Source organism: Canis lupus, chromosome 5 (assembly GCF_011100685.1).
Source record: "Canis lupus familiaris isolate Mischka breed German Shepherd chromosome 5, alternate assembly UU_Cfam_GSD_1.0, whole genome shotgun sequence".
In the NCBI taxonomy this organism is placed as follows: Eukaryota; Metazoa; Chordata; class Mammalia; order Carnivora; family Canidae; genus Canis; species Canis lupus.
The window spans coordinates 82,312,376-82,329,233 of NC_049226.1; the positions used below are offsets into that span (position 1 = coordinate 82,312,376).

The window sequence follows — 16,858 nt, forward strand, 5'->3', positions numbered from 1 at the left end:
CAAAAATGTTTGCCCTTGTGTTTATAATAACATAGTTATTATAATTATCTGGAGTGTAAGATAAGTACATAATTTCATAATCAGAGGTTTATTTCATTGACTTTTTACTCTATGCTAGGCACTCCCTACGTATCATCTCATTTACTCCTTAAAACCTGAGGGGACACAGCTGAACTTCTGTGCCTTTCACATTTGTGTTTGGCAATTACAGTAATGACACTGGACACATGTTTATACCAAGGGATTCACTTCTGTGCATATCAGATGTGAGGGCTCCCCCTTCTGCTCTACATGGGTGTGTATGCACATATACACACATGTGCCACCGCTCAGCCAGCTGCGAGTGGGATCAAATGGCTACTGAGTGTTGCACTCGTCCAGGTCATTCCCCGAAGATTGTGCTCCTATTGGCCCTGTTGTTGCCTGTATCTTGGCTTCTTGGGCCCCTGACTTGTGGTGTATGGTAGAGTAGCTTGGGTCACGGGTTAGCTCCCCATCACCCTCTAGAGCCAGCACTCCTGAAGGCCAGGTTCACCTGCTGAGCTGGAATGCTTAATGCTGGGCATGTGGGACGGTCTGCAGAGGAGCCCCTCTATCTATAGAAGGCACTCACATGGCACACATCACTTCTGTCTGGGCAGCTCCTAAACTGCTTGGCTGGCTGCCACTCCAGGAAGCCTCAGAGACACTCTTGGCCATCTCTGGGCTTGGCCACAGTTCACAGGAGGCAGCCGCTGCTGTAAGGAGACGGTATGTGCCTCTGCGACTGTTTTTGTTACCGTACTTGCCCACTTGTTGGCAGCATATTCCAGAGAAACTGCAGCCCCTCCTCCAAGCCATGAGAACAGCTGTGGGGCCTACCCCCTCCGCAGCCTGACTTGCATGAGCACCGGGGGATGTTTTTATTTTGTTGCAGCCTCTTTTTTTTTTTTTTTTTTTAATTTTTATTTATTTGTGATAGTCACAGAGAGAGAGAGAGAATGAGGCAGAGACACAGGCAGAGCGAGAAGCAGGCTCCATGCACCGGGAGCCCGACGTGGGATTCGATCCCGGGTCTCCAGGATCGCGCCCTGGGCCAAAGGCAGGCGCCAAACTGCTGCGCCACCCAGGGATCCCCTATTATAGCCTCTTTATTCTCGTTCTATGGAGGTTGCACCTCCAAGATGTGTTTCAGGAAGCCCAAACAGGGAGGTAGCTGGTCCTATCAGATGATCAGTGAGAAATGCAGTTCTAGAGTGTCACCTTGAGCATTTCCTTTCTTCTAGCATGGTCTCATCTTACCTGGTGCATCATGGGTATTGTGCCACAGCCACGGCTTTTGCCCGAATGACTGAAACCCCGATTCAGGAAGAACAAGCATCCATAAAGAACAGACAAAGTAAGGTTGATTCTCCTCTCCCCTCTCCCTCCTTCCCTCACCTGTCCCTAACTCTGCTCTCTGGCTTGTGCCAGCCTCGGGTAACCTGTCAGGAGTCCATTCGGCTCTGGCCCTGCCCAGCCAGTACAGCCCCAGGCTCTGCTTCTGCCCCTCCTTCAAGACAGCGCTGCCCAGGCGGACAGCCCGGCAGCATGGGAATGAGTGCCTCAGTGCGGCCTCCCTGCTGCACACTCTGATGGCCCGGCCCAGGCTGGGGCCCGGCATGGCTGACTCTCACTCCTCTGTGCCTGTTTTCCTTCCCCCGAATCCTGGATTCTAACAGCCTCCTGCTCCTAGTCTTCTGGAAGAATGTGTTTGCATCTTAGCAAACCAATGTCTTGCCTTTCCCCTTTACTCAGCTTTAGTCGTTATGTCTGTTCCTGGCCAGAGAAAGGATTGACGTAGTCAGACAGGGTGAAGGCTGGTTCTCAGTGGCTGCTGGGGTAGCACCTCTCTCTGCTTCCACCTCTGGTCCTGCGTTTTACAGACCACCAAAGGAAGGAGCCAAAGGAAACTATACTGGCCTGTAATGTGTTTGGGGCTCTTTTGTGGAAAGAGGGTGCTGGGAAAGAGGAAACAGAGCCCAGAGAGGAGATAGGAAGAGAAGAGGAGAGTGAAGGAGAGCAGGTGTGTGTGGATGTGTATGTCTGTGTGTGCCTGCTTGTGTCTCTGAACCTGTCGTCTCTGTGTATGTGCATGTGTCCGTGTCTCCCAGAGAAGCTCCGCCCAGCCAGCCAGATGGAAAGGGATCCCAGACTTGGGATCTACAAATGAGAACCTCAGACCCAGAAGTCGCTCCCAGCAAGATACACCAGGCCCCAGAGCAAGAGCAAGATGCTGATGGCCTGAGAGGTGTCAACATCAGAGATGCCAGTGTGAGGAGGGTGACCTCCTCTCCCAGCAGGGAGCATGCTGAAGCCTCTGAAGATTGCCAAGACTTGGGGCCTGGCCTAGAAACCATTGTGCTCCCATTGCCACCCCATTGTGAGGCCTGAAAGGAGAGAAGTCTGTCTGAAGAGGAGCACCTAGGGATACCAAGCAGCCTGGGTGCCCAGCTCCAGATCATGCCCCCAGAGCCAGAGCCCCTCCCCATGCCCGGGGCCCTGGCTGTCTGACCTCCATAGGAGCAGGCCTCCACATTTGTTCTCCTGCCTCTGCATTGAGTCCTGCCTCTGTTTCCCTCTGTCATTCTTTGAGGACTCCCTGAAACTTGGCAGAAACCAGGGTCTGTTGTGGGGCTGGGAGGCCAGGTTCTTTCTTCAACCTCTTCTGTGAGCATCTCAACCAGGCATGCCATTTTGAGCCAGCCCACCTGACTGTTGGCTAGACCATGCTTGGGGCTGGTAGTGTGCAGGCATGTGGCTGTGAAGAAGGTCTGCAGCCCTTCACTCACTGCCATACTCTTGCTCTCTGCAGAGATCCAGAAGCTGGTGCTGGAGGGCCGTGTGGGTGAGGCCATTGAGACCACACAGCACTTCTATCCAGGACTGCTGGAACATAACCCTAACCTGCTCTTCATGCTCAAGTAAGTTTTGAGCACCACCAGTTCCCTCCTAGCCCAGCCCCTCTCAGCTGGTGGTGGGAACATATGGCCCAGACCAAGCCCAGAGCATTGCCGCTCTGCTCCCTCTGCAGGTGCCGACAATTTGTGGAGATGGTGAATGGGACTGACAGTGAGGTCCGCAGCTTGAGCTCCCGAAGTCCCAAGTCCCAGGACAGCTACCCTGGCTCCCCCAGCCTCAGCCCCCGACACGGCCCTAGTAGTTCCCACATGCACAACACAGGTCAGCCACTCTCCAGAGGGCTCGGGGAAGCACTGGTGTGGAGAAGGAAGGCCACCTACATGCCCTTCCCTGGGCTTGGCTCAGGGCCCAATGTTGGATGTGGGGGAAGGGAAATGGAACCACTGTGGTTATTCCTGGGGCCCCATTATGGCAAACTGCCCCACCTCTTCTGACTGTCCCCTGGTTTCCAGGAGCAGACAGTCCCAGCTGCAGCAATGGCATCGCATCCTCGAAGAGCAAACAGAACCACAGTAAATACCCTGCACCCAGCTCCTCTTCTTCCTCCTCGTCTTCCTCATCCTCCTCATCCCCATCATCTGTCAATTACTCCGAGTCCAACTCAACAGATTCCACCAAGTCCCAGCCCCGCAGCAGCACCAGTAACCAGGAGACCAGGTGCCTGTCCTGCTCTGCTTCCTCTGTGCCAGCTGGGCTCACTGTAGCCTGTTTTGAGTGCCACACCCCATGCTCTAAATCCCCCACCTCCATCCCTGGTCTGTGCCTGGAGTAGCTGCTACTGACTTGCCAGGCCAGGCATTGACTCCAGCTTCTGGCGCTACCTGTGGCCTAGCTACCACTTTCCTCAGCCCTGACTTTCTCAAGAGACACTGCCAGACTGAGATAACGCCAGGGTGAGGATGTCTCCTCACGGGAGACCAGGCCTAGCAGAACCCCTAGGATCTACACTGAAGAAGCGTTTACTGGGTATGGCTTGAGATCAGACAGATGGGGCAGCAGAGTAAAGTTTTAGGCTGTAGACTACAGGTGGCTTTCAGCAGCCCCCAGGCATATCTCAGTGCTTGACCTGAGTTTGGTGCCTAGAGATACTTCTCAGGGGTCCCTGGTCACTGGGGATGGGGGAGGAATGGGTAGAAGGGATGTGCCAACTCAGACAAAGGCCAGGAAGAGGAAAGCCACAGAGGCAGCATTGAGACAAGAGTGAAAATCAGGTGACAGGTTTCTGGGGATAGCTGATACCAGAGTAGGCACCAAGTGTTGGAGCCTAAGAAGCCTTTCATGCTCCTAGGGTCCCTTGATTTTCCCTACAGCAACCTATGGCTGAAGCCTGAATGGAGGCCTAGCTAGGCTGCGCCTAACCACATGCCTGTGGCCAACTCCCACCTCAACCTTTCTCCACAGTGACAGTGAGATGGAGATGGAAGCAGAGCATTACCCCAATGGTGTGCTGGAGAGTGTATCTACACGCATTGTCAATGGCGCCTACAAACATGAGGACCTACAGACAGATGAGTCCAGCATGGGTAAGAACCATGGCCCAGCATGGTGTTACATGGGTGGTAATAGCTTAGTCCAGATGCCTTTGCCCCCTGGGAGGGGATTGGCATGGACAGGCTTTGTCAGCCTGAGAAGCTTTAAACGGACCTGGTCCACTGCTGCCTTAGTCAGTCAGGAACGGGTGTTTGAAGCGGGAAGGTCCCTGGCCTGCTGCTGAGAGCAGGGCCCCTGCGTCTGAGGCTAGAGGGAGTTGGTGAGAGTGGGCATTCTTATGAGCACTGTACAGAGTGGGAAGGAGAGAAGCTGAGTCCAGACTCCCAGTCACATGCTAGGTGGACAGAAAGCACCTCAGCTATGGATGGTCCACCTAACTTGCCTCTGGCAGTGCCACCAAGATCCTTATTGCCATCTCCTTTTTGGGGTCCCCACGCCAGTCTCCTCTCCTCCTTATCCCTCATGATTTGTTCTCTGCTGGGCTCTGGGTGCAGATGATGGGCATCCTCGGCGGCAACTCTGTGGGGGCAACCAGGCTGCCACAGAAAGGATTATCCTGTTCGGTCGCGAGTTGCAGGCACTGAGTGAGCAGCTGGGCCGGGAGTACGGCAAGAATTTGGCCCACACGGAGATGCTGCAGGTATAGAACAAGCCAGGTGCTCACACAAAGCAGACCCCCATTTGGTATGGGGGTGGGGCAGGTCAACCCTGGGAGGGCCTTGGGGGCAGCAGCAACAGGACAGAATGGGCTCTAGTCAAGTCCACAATGGGAAACGGGACATCCAGTATAGACACAACCCTCTCTAGGTCCTGGAGAGGGCACAGTCCTTTCTGACCCTATGCTCAGGGTTTGTGGTGCCCTCAATGGGGCCTGTATGGGCCCTGTATGCCCTCCGGAGCCATGGAGGTGTTTATGGGTGTGGTATGTACCACAGTCCTCTCAAGAATGCCCTGTCCCTTAGGATGCCTTTAGCCTGCTGGCATACTCAGACCCCTGGAGCTGCCCTGTTGGCCAGCAGCTTGATCCCATCCAGAGGGAGCCTGTGTGTGCTGCCCTTAACAGCGCCATTTTAGGTAAGTGGATCTAACAAAAACAGAAGCTGGTCCATGAGTGCCCTAGGTGGCCCCTCCACTCTTTCCCCAGGAATTGCTGATGTTTGTTCAAATCAGGTCAGTGAGCTCTGCCCTGGCAATCTCTGGTAGCCCAGAGGACTTGGGTTTCCATGGCTGAACCTAAATCCTGACCTCCTTCTGCCCAACTGACTTGGCTGACTACATCATGATAGACCCGGGCTTATGACTGTGGGCCTGGCCAGCCCATGGCTCTGAAGAGAGCTTAGGTCCTTAGGTTCCTGGCATGGCTACGGGGCCATGAGCTGGTGGTTGGGACATACACAGAGACATATGAACACTGTGTTTTAAGGGATTCTGTCCACTGCCCCTACTTTCTGCTCCCAAGGGAACTTTGCCCTGAGCCCAACTCCTGGGCAAAGCAGTGACCAGGCCTTGTCTCTCCTCCACAGAGTCTCAGAACCTGCCAAAGCAGCCCCCTCTGATGCTCGCCCTGGGTCAGGCATCTGAATGTCTACGGCTCATGGCCCGAGCAGGCCTGGGATCTTGTTCCTTTGCCAGAGTCGACGACTACTTGCACTAGCAGACCATGCCAGCTGGCCCCACCTGGCCCTCCCTCAGCCCCAGGGCTGGAGCAGCCCTGCCCTCCATAGGCATTTGGCGCAGGGACCTGGAAGCCATGGGCAGAGTCCATTCCTCCTGCCTGGCCTCCCCCACTCCCTTTCCTGTCCTTTCATCCTTCCCTCCCTCCCTCCCTTCCTTCCTTCTTTCCTTCCTTCTTTATTTCCTGCCTGCCTGCCCTCCCTCCCTCCTTCATTCCTTCTTCCTTTTCCTTCTTCCCCCCACCCCCACCCTCAGTTTCTCTCTCCCCTTCACGTGCAGCGGCCTCTGACACAGTATTGGCTGGTTACTCTCATGTAGCGCCTTCTACTTTGAAAGGGGGGTCTTGTTTTTGAGGAGGGGTTGGGTTTTTTTAATCTTTTTTTTTTCCTCCTGACTGAGCCACCAGTATTTATCTCTGGAGAGCTTGTGCTGAGCTGGTTTCTGCTAATTTAGTGATGAAGCCTATCCAAGTTGGTGATAGCTTATTATTTTCATAAGTAAAAAAATGAGATTATATATATATAAATATATATATTAAAAAAAGACACAGTATTTATCGTAGTGTTAGTGGTCCAGCACCTCTTGGGCGAGGCTGTCCAGACACCATGTTTTTATTTGAGTCCAACTCATAGAAAAGAATCATCTCTGTCACCTCAGCCAAGTGATAAGTTTATTTCAGGCTTCCCCTGTGTTGAGTCATATGCCCAGCTGCGGCCTAGGGAAGCCCAATAGGCATTGGGGGCCACTTAGTAGACAGGTCAGGCTAAGTTGGTTTGCAGCATCTGAGAGGTATGGGTCCTAGGCTCCTGAGAGCTGGGGTGAGCAGAGAACTACAGGGCTGAGGCTTCAGAGAAGGGATGAGTTGGCCTAGGGTTACACGGTGAAGCAAGAGAGTAGAGGGTCCTTGGCCAGCACGCTATCTACCATTCTTCCCTGCCTCTCACTGCCTGCCTTGCCCCTCCCTTTCTCCCCCTTTCAACATCCTATTTTCCCTTGTTAAGATGGCCAAATAATTCATTTACTCTAAATTGATTGCCTGGAAACTACCTGCCTTTGACCCAAGAGCTGCTGTGTGTCAGGCTGCGGGGAGGATGTCTCCATTCCAGGACAGAGGCCCTTGAGTACAGGGGCTGCCTTCTTTCTGCCTGGATCTTCACCGTCTCTGCACAGCTCTGATGGAATCAGTGCTTTCTGTTGAGAAGCTAGGACTTTGTGGAGGCAGATTCTTGGGCCACCAGTTGCTGGAGTGGATGGAACTCTTGACCTACTAGGCCAGGCTTTGCTGCAGCTGTGCCAGGCAGCTCCCTGCAGCTTGGCCCCAACCACTCTCAGAAAAGACTATTAGGAGTATTTGCTGGCCGGAGGAAGGGACCTCATGGGCTCTACAAATGTCACCCCAGCTGTTTCAGATGGATCCTCACAGCTGGTGAGGCAAAAACAGTCCTGGTACTGCCATCAGGGAATCAGGAAAGGAAGGGCTGAGATGGCTGCTAGGACTTGGGCAGGCCATCCATTGAGAGGACTGACTACCCAGGAGGAAGAAGGGAGGAGGCCTACCCAGAGGAGCACCAGGAGGGGCTGGGATTTCCCTATCTGCCTCACAGTGAGAGAGAGCACACAGGCAGCCCTTGCAAAGGGGGAAGGCCAGAAATTGAACTTCCAATCCCTGCCTCAGCAAGGGCTGAGTAGATTCCTGTTCTCTGGCAGCGGACACAGGGATGGTGATATGGCTTGAGATACTCATTGCCTGACATGCCCACAACTGGACAGGAAAAGTGATTGAGTTGGACCAACTCCTGGTGATAGGGTTAGGGCCCTGGCCCTCTGCTCTCCCAGGGTTCTGCCTTGGGACCTGATCCTACAGGCTGCTACTTTTCTTGGTCCCCACCAGGGCCTCAGCTGGCACCCCACAGACTGTGGCCTGTTGAGGAGGTGTTGTCTGTAAAGAACCTCATCCTGTGCAAGGCTGGGGATGTCTGGCCCCCAAACCCAGAAACATCAAGCTGTTAAAATGGTCAGAGCTGAGCAGGATGGGGAATTAAAACTAGAGGCTTTTGCAGCTAGAATGGGGTTCAGAAAACATCTACTCCACCAGTCCTCTCCTTTTACAGATAATGAGACAGGCCCAGGAGATTAAATGACTTAACCAAAGTCACACAGCAAATTATGTGGCAGAGCTGGGACTAACCTCATCCCTCTGGCTTGTGCAACACTGTTTAGTCCTGAAGCTAAATGGCGGGTGAGGGCTTAGGCTGGGGAAGGCCCCAGCAGTATCTGAGCAGCTGGTACCTTCAGGGGTGTGTCAGGGATGGGGATGGGTGCATGGGCTTAAGTTGTGGAGCGGCTGAGAGAGGGCCCAAGAGGGCCCAGGGCAGCTGTGTGTGCTTGGGGTTGGGTGTCCTCCTGACTCGTGCTCAGTACCCATGGCCACCTCCCCATTTTCTGTGCCTTATCTCACTGTTTCAGCTGAGTCCAAGTTGTTTACTCTGTTCCTCTCCAGAGGGGCTCTCTGTCCCAGTTGGACAGCTTGCCTTTGGGACATAAGCCTTTGCCCCACAAGCCGTGGAGAGGACCAAAACCAAGCTGCTTGAGTCCACTATCTCATGGATAGTCCAGGGCTGCCTGCCAGCCAGAGGAGCCCCTTATGCACACCCAGTCCTACCAGCCTGCTTCCGGGAGCCAACAGTGGGGAAGGCACCTGGGAGGAACCCCAGTGAAGGGCTGGACTTGACCTGTGGGGTCAGGAAGAAGACCCGGTTCCGTTGGGTTGTCCAGCCCTGGGGGAGCAGCCTTCCCTATTTATCTTTCCCCCTTGTGCCACCAAATGGTCACTCCTTCCAGAGCGGACACTGGCAGACCACGCAAAGACAGCCAGAACCTCTGATCCTCACACAAATCTGTGGCTGGGGGTAGGCCACCAGGACAGGGACACCAAGAGATGGAGAAGGGGGGACTGCCCAGCCACCCAGCGCCTTCCTACCCCTTAAGCAAGCACAAAGAAGATGAGGCAGAGAACTGTCAGAGCTGAAAGTTTCTTTGGTTGCTCACAACTCAGGTATGCACGCCGTGTGGCAGCCAGGCAGCAGAGCCCTACTTGACCGCCAGTCCCGTGCACCAGACCTGTGGCCTGTTCATGGACTCTGAATGCCTCAGGTGCCGCCTCTTTGCATAGGGTTTTCCTCCATTAGTAACTACAGCTGAAACAGATGTCCTCCACATTGTGCACACTGGTTCTGCCTTTGTCCTCGCAAGTTGATATTTGGCATTAGCATGAAACTTGTGGGCGTGGGAGGGTTTAGAGAGAATTCTAACACAAAACATCCTATTAAATTGTACTTGAGAGATGAAAAAAACTCCTGTTGTATTTTGACAGAATTATTTTTATTAAAATACACATCCATGAGTAGTCCCGATTGTCTGGTCTCTGTTTTGAGTCTTACTGGGGTTGGCACCTCTTGTGTGGCTCACTCTGTCCTGAGGGTTTGGCCTTTTCTCGGCCCACCTCTCAAGCTTCCAGGCCCTGATAGCCCTCAGGGACCCTCAAGACTTCAGGTGTTTGTGAGACCCCAAGAGGATAGGCAGTTAGGCTTCAGTTCTCTCCACTCCCCACCCAAACAGCTTTCATCTGAGACAAAGAAAAATAGCAAATTCACCTTTAAAAAGGGACCACAGGTCCTCCTGTCCTCAAAATAAGATTTTTAAATATTTTTATTTATTTATTTATCAGAGAGAGAAAAACGGGGCAATGGGGGAGAATGAGACTCCCCACTGAGCAAAGGATGAGGGGCTTTATCCCAGGACCTTGGGATCATGAGTGGAGGCACCAACTGAGCCACTCAGGCACCCCTCAAAATAAGATTTTAATATAAAATAAGACTTTTAAAATAAAAGAGTCCAAATACACTCATCCCAAACACTGGACAGAGCGCTTCTGAGGGTTATTGAGGTTAGAGATTAGCTTCCTGTCAGTCTGAGGAGAAAGTACTCATGCTCAAAATCTTAGATCAGCTGTTTACTAACTGGGTAACTAGAAAATTAACCTAAGCTTGTTTCCCCACATTAACGTGATTAATCCCACCCCAGGGAGGCAGAGGATTAAAGCACATATAGGGCAAGCTTGACATAGATATAGTACATATGTCCTTCACTTGGTTATTTTACAGGACTGTTACTTGACAGAACTCTCTTAGGGAAAACGAGGGAAGAATGGAATGTTAGATTAAGCACAAAAGTCCTGGTTCCATAAATAAAGCCAGAGTAGATTAATTTTTCTCTAGATTAGTAGTTTCTACAGGGAGTGATTCTGCCCCCGCCCCGAACATCTGGCAGTGACTGTAGATATTTTTTATTGAAGTTCGATTTGCCATCATACAGTGTAACACCCAGTGCTCATCCCATCAAGTGCCCCGCTCAGTGCCCGTCACCCAGTTACCCCAACCCCCGGACTATAGATATTTCTGATAGTCACAGCTTGGGTTGGAGAGCTACTGGCATCTACTGGGTAGAGGCCAGGGATGCTATAAACATCCTACAGTGCATAGCCCCCTATAAAAGAAGAGTTAGGCTCATAATGTCAAAAGTGCCACTATTGAAAAACTGTTCTAGAGTGAATCATGAGACAGTAAAAAACACCAAACACAAGCACACTTCGATTCTGCATGGCTGTTGAGAATCCAGGAGGAAAGATTAAGGGGCTAAAACCCCATCAGAAGAGGGAGGTTCGAAGTTACAATTTCTCATCACTGGGAGCCTTCCATGCTCAGAAGGTGGCAGCAGTGGCAGGAAGTCCAGTCTCCTAAAGCAGGGGTAGCCCTGCTGGTCAGTTCTCACAAGAACAACTGCCTCAACTCCACTGACATGTCCTATCATCATAGGTTGATCTGGAACGATGTCTGGGACACCCTTATAATACCAGCTAAGTGGGGGCCCAGATTCTCACCGGAAGTCAGAAAAGCGGGGGGGGGGGGCTCCCCATGCTGAAATAACCCCTAATCCTACATTTCCAACATAGCCTGTTTTACACGAATGCTTACCAGACAGAGTAATGGTAAACTAGAGTGGTCTTACTACAAAATGGTATTTACTTGGGGGAACAGAGACTCCAGTAACAGATCTGGAAGACTGAGGTCACAGTAGGAGCACTTAACATCTTTGAAACAACCAAAGAACATGCGGAGGAAGAGAAGCCCAGACAGGCACCAGAGAGCAGAAAAGAGAGTCATTGTTGTTGGAGTCAGGAGGCTAAGAAGTCAGTGATTCCAAGAGAACTACCATTCTGCAACAACAGGGAGTTGTGTCCAACACCAAATCTTTTTTTTTTTTTTTAGATTCATTTATTCATGACAGACACAGAGAGAGAGGCAGAGACACAGGCAGAGGGAGAAGCAGGCTCCCTGCGGGGACCCCGATGCGGGCGGGGCTCGATCCCAGGACCCCGAGATCACGCCCTGAGCAAAAGGCAGACGCCCAACCACTGGGCCACTCAGGTGTCCCAAAACTAGCCCCTCCTTAATTCCAGGCCAAGGCCCACCACAGCTCCCAGAACCTCCTCACGACCGATGCCCCAAGGGAGGACCCGAAAGCAGCAGAGGCTGCGGCTCTCCTGCCCAGTCGCCTCCACCGCCGGAAATGAAGGACCAAACCCCCCGGCTCATCTACTTAATCTCCGCCCCCAAAGTGCGAGCATGCGCAGCCCCGGATCACGGCCCCTCCCGGCGCAGGGCCACCCCCGTCAGGGAGCATGCGCAGACCTCCAGCCGCCCCGCCCCTCCCTTTCCCGAGCTCCCGGTTCCTTAGAAACCAGGCGGCGCGTTCCCGGTGCCTGCGCGTTGGAGTCCGCGGCCCGCGCGGCCCCGCCAGCCTACCTCTTGGCGGGCGGGTGGGCTGGGCGCCCCCGGACCCATGGTCTCCAGTGTAGCGCGGGGCGGGCGATGCCAGCATGCCAGGTGAGAGGCGGGCCGGCGGCGGCGGGTGAGCTGGAAGGGGGGCTTGGCGCGGCAGCCGGCGGGCGTCGACCGGGCCTCCTCCGCGGCCCGGCGCCCGAGGTCGGAGGCGGGGCTGCCCAGACCCTGGGTTGGAGGGGGCCGTTCGAACTGCCAGGGCGATGGTCGAGTTCGGGGGTCGCCCCGGAGTCGGCCCTCCCAGCCTCGGAAATAGGACCTACAGATTTGCTCGTATAATTGTAGAATTTTGGCTCCTGGAAGGACCTCGGCCATAGCCCATCCTTTTACGGGACGCGGAAACCTAGGCTTCCCTGTCCTGCGCCGAGCAGACCCTACCTGTGTGAGGACTGAAGCTTTGTGGTCAAGGATGTGAGGTTTGGAAGCGTCAGACAAAGGGCGCTGGTCCATCGTCTTTCAGAGGGGAGATGGGACTTTTCGGGGGTAAATCTTGATTTAAGGAAAGAATGTTCAGGTGGCAGATGGGAGAAGGGCCACTCCAGAAAGCGCGGGTGGCTCTGCCAGTCACCGAATGCCCACCGGCCACGTCTCCATGGCCCTGGCCTAGCTTTGAAGCTCAGGAAGGAAGAAGAAGGACTAGCGGAGACAAAAGGTGAGGTAAGGTGTTCCCATCAAGACGTTATCACATGAATGAGGAGGAAGGAAATGGGGGCGGGGAGATCAGGAGCTGCGAATGGTTATGTGAAGAGTTTACCTCCCGAGCTGCAGCCGAATCTGAAGAACCGGACAAGAATAGCAAAGTTTAAAGCTGCGTTGGCTGGACAGCAGGAAAGGTTATAAACCATCTTGTAGAAGAAAGTGGGTGCCCTTTTGAGTATCCAGAACGGAGTTGGGGCACCGCCCAGAAGACCATTGTAAGCTGTGGAGCACAAAGGTCTCCGAAGGAAGAGCCGTTGGTGTAAGACCCTTCTTCACTTGAGGGGAACAGCTATTTAAATCAGAAAAGACACTTAAAACATACTATTGAGATATGGAGAAGATGGTTGTCTTTAAGTGTCTTCATAAGGAAACTTCTTTTCTCCTGAAAAGCTCCGTACACCAGGGCACAAACGAGTTTCAATTAAGGCCATCCATTTTGCGGAAAATGTGAAAAAAGTTCTGGTTTTGGACTAGGAATTTCGAGACTGGACTAAGGTGAAATTTTTAGGCAGACAGTTCTGTTAGTGGGCTCCCCATTTTATGGATAAAAATTCTGTTGTAGGGCTTTCTCTTACCACCTGGTTGCCCTATGTTTCCTGTGGAATGAATGGTCCGGGTCTGATCGGTTATTTTGATTTGCTGGAAAAATTCAGATATATGATTTTTATAGTAGTACTAGAATCCACTATAGTAGGATTAGCCATGCCACCTCCCACCCCCACAAAAAAAGACATAAAGATTTGTAATGTGGAAAAAAGTGTGTGATTTTTTTTAAAAGATGGTCTCTATTGTAATCAATAGAATCAATTTCTTACTAGCTTGTTAAAACTAATTTTCAGTGTATATTTGATTTTGCAGCAGATTTTCTTTGACCCTCAGAGTGATAACATACATTTAGAGTATGGTGATGTTAATAGAGGTCAGATTCGTTTAAGAAACAAAATTTTGGGGGATCCCTGGGTGGCTCAGTGGTTTAGCACCTGCCTTTGGCCCAGGGCACGATCCTGGAGTCCTGGGATCGAGTCCCGCGTCAGGCTCCTGGCATGGAGCCTGCTTCTCCCTCCTCTTGTGTCTCTGCCTCTCTCTCTTCCCCCCCCTCTGTCTATCATAAATTTAAAAAAGAAAAAAAAAAGAAGCAAAATTTTGTCTTACGTTCATAAACCAATGCCAGACCATATCTGTATAATGTTGTGGCTGTGCATTTTATTGATTTTTCTTTCATCTATGAAAGTATTTTGTGTAGGGGCAGCCCGGGTTGCTCAGCGGTTTAATGCCACCGTCAGCCCAGGGTATGATCCTGGGGTCCCGGGATCGAGTCCCACGTCAGGCTCCCTACATAGAGCCTGCTTCTCTCACCGCCTCTCTCTCTCCCTGTCTCTCTCTCTGTGTCTCTCATGAATAAACAGATAAAATCTTAAAAAAAAAAATTTTGTGTGTAAATCCCTCTAGAGAGATAATGAGGTTTGTATCAGAAGGGTTAAAAAAAAAAAAGAAGGGTTTGTAATCTGTGGGGGAAATTGGCATTGTTAATCAAATCCTGTCAGAAAAGCTTTATGAAAATCGTATTCTTTGTAGAAGCCCTCATTGCTTTAGTACTGGCCCAGATAGAGACAAGACTAGTAGGCCAAAATCAAGGTAAGTTGGGAGGGAGCAATTACTGATTACAGAGCTGGACGTGGCGTGGGAGGCTGCTTTGAATGTAAGTGACAATACTTTTGTGAATGAGCAGTTGAAAGAAGATACTGCACTGCATAAGTGTGGTGAGTTTGCCCCATTGATTAGTGTGCAATTTTTGAGCTCCTATAATAAAAAAGACACTTGTTTTCAAAAGAGAAAGAGGGACTTAAAGTCTCTCAAAATGTTTCATTGTTGCTATAGCAATGAAGCTTTTGTCAAATAATTATTTAATATCCACCCCGTTTTCTGGGGCAGCTGAGGGCAGTTATCAAATCTGAGCTGTAATAAAGTAATCAACAGTATTTAACAGCCCAACATACCAGATAAACCAGTAATGCTAACAGGATCTACTTTCACTGAACTGATTTTCTAGTTACAAGGTAGGAGAAAGGAACTAGAGATGCAGTGACACCTTACGTAAGTTGTAACACAGACATTGTTGTTCAGAAAACATCATAAGAATCAATCAGAGACCACTAACTTAGAAGTAGGAGAAGAGCCTTTCTGATTTCTGACAAGTTGCTCACACTGTTTATTTTAGGAGGTCCAATTTCAGGATAAATTCATTGTTGGAATTGGACAGTGTCTAGGAAAAAATTGTAGATTTTGCTATTTTTGAGAATTCATGTACAATATAATAACATCATTTTTCTTAAATTAAAAAGTAGCAGTTTTATATTCTGAGAGAGTCCAAATATCCAAATTTCCTGAAAATTTTAAATGTCAGATGTTTTAAAAAGTAGGAATTGAAAGATACGTGAAATAGGCTTGAACTCATGAAAGTTAGAATGAGAAGAAATATTAAGAAAAACTGAAAGCTGTTAAGACTTCTCCACTAACACTATGAATTAGCCATTAGGTCAGGAATGAGCTCCCTCTTTAAGTCGACACTAAAGAAATGAGAAATGGAGTTAAATATTTCAATCTCACAGTGATGGAAATAAACACCTAGAAAATAGAGATTAAACGTTAAAAAGGAGGAGATGATTATTCCTGCGTTACTTAAATACACTCAAACTCTATCCTTAAGCACTTGTTCTTTAGATCCTTCTTTAAGTAGAAGAGTTGCCTTTATCTAGATACTGGCAGTTTTGAGTGGCCAGTGACACAATGCCACACTCTTCAGAGCCAGGATACACGGAATTTGCTGGAAGGATAGATCTCCCTTATCCCCCACCCCCACCCCGTCACCTTTCACAGCGATTCTGTAAGGATTTCTATCAGTCCTCAAACATGAAGGATCCAGAACGAAGGCTCTGAGGAATGGGAACTGGCTATCGAATGCAATCCTCCTTTCTGGCCAGGGATAACTGATAACTCTCAAACTGTCAGCTCTCAGTTTCTCATGAGAACAGATAACCCCAAAATAGAACCGGAAATACTTCTACTGGCTTTGAGATTTACCATATCACTTTACAACCTCAAAACCATTATTAATAACTTTCACAGTTCTATTTTACTTAGAATGCTGGGTGCCCAGTTGGCTCATTCGGTAGAGCATGAGACTCTTGAACTTGGGGTTGTGAATTCAAGCCCCACGTTGAGTGTAGAGGTTACTTAAAAATAAAATCTTAGGGATCCCTGGGTGGCGCAGCGGTTTGGCGCCTGCCTTTGGCCCAGGGCGCGATCCTGGAGACCCGGGATCGAATCCCACATCGGGCTCCCAGTGCATGGAGCCTGCTTCTCCCTCTGCCTGAGTCTCTGCCTCTCTCTCTCTCTCTCTGTGACTATCATAAATAAATAAAAAAAATTAAAAAAAAAATAAATAAATAAAATAAAATCTTAAAGAAGAATGAATGATAATGTTAGGCAAATCATATAAGTTAATTTCTTAACATGTATAATTTATAACAAAATTAATTGAAAGTAGGACACTTGTCTAACACTAGGGAAATGAAAAACTGGTTCATGTAGTCCATGAAATACATAACCCTTAAAAACTGATTAACATGAAAAATGCTTATGTCAAAATGGGTATGATATACAGTTTGATCACATATATTAAATGTAAAAACTTTCTAAAAAGAACATGAGAAAAACAGTTTTCTATAATGAGCATATATATTTGAAGGATATTGATTGATTGATTAGAAGGGGGGGAGAGGGGCAGAGAGAATCTCAAGCAGATTCCCCACTGAGTGTGGAGCCGCATACAGGGCTTGATCTCAGGACACTGAGAGCATGACTTCAGCCAAAACCAAGAGTAGGACACTCAACCAACTGAACCACCCAGGCACCCCTATAATGAGTATATATTTTAAAATATAAACCCTTCTAAGAGTTTCTTGTTGGTGTAAAAGATGATTTGGAACTTACTTTCTCTCTGTAGGCCTTCACCCCTTATCACTCAATGACTTCATTAAAGTGCTGTGGGAAGGACACCTGGGTGGCTCAGTGGTTAAGCATCTGTTCAGGTCATGATCCTGGAGTCCTGGGATCGAGTCCCACATCGGGCACTCTGAATGGAGCCTGCTTCT

General features: G+C 50.1%; 2 protein-coding genes across 5 annotated transcripts in view; both read left to right on the forward strand.

The window, feature by feature from the left end:
* RANBP10 (RAN binding protein 10) overlaps window positions 1-9,513 on the forward strand; it is a 74,578-nt gene extending 65,065 nt beyond the window's left edge. For all 3 annotated transcript variants that reach the window (XM_038538560.1, XM_038538561.1, XM_038538562.1), the window contains 8 exons: window positions 1,266-1,378; window positions 2,834-2,942; window positions 3,053-3,201; window positions 3,393-3,597; window positions 4,342-4,463; window positions 4,926-5,071; window positions 5,394-5,505; window positions 5,955-9,513. In XM_038538560.1, coding sequence (XP_038394488.1) covers window positions 1,266-1,378; window positions 2,834-2,942; window positions 3,053-3,201; window positions 3,393-3,597; window positions 4,342-4,463; window positions 4,926-5,071; window positions 5,394-5,505; window positions 5,955-6,085 — 1,087 coding nt within the window. In that variant the 3' untranslated portion in view covers window positions 6,086-9,513. The remainder of the gene's footprint in view (window positions 1-1,265; window positions 1,379-2,833; window positions 2,943-3,052; window positions 3,202-3,392; window positions 3,598-4,341; window positions 4,464-4,925; window positions 5,072-5,393; window positions 5,506-5,954) is intronic.
* A 2,384-nt stretch (window positions 9,514-11,897) lies between these two features.
* The window catches only part of GFOD2 (glucose-fructose oxidoreductase domain containing 2), a 38,156-nt gene continuing 33,195 nt past the window's right edge, over window positions 11,898-16,858 (forward strand). The window contains exon 1 of one of the 2 annotated variants that reach the window (XM_038538577.1): window positions 11,898-12,050. The gene's annotated coding sequence lies outside the window, so the exon portion shown is untranslated. The remainder of the gene's footprint in view (window positions 12,051-16,858) is intronic. The other variant, XM_038538578.1, reaches the window with a different exon arrangement.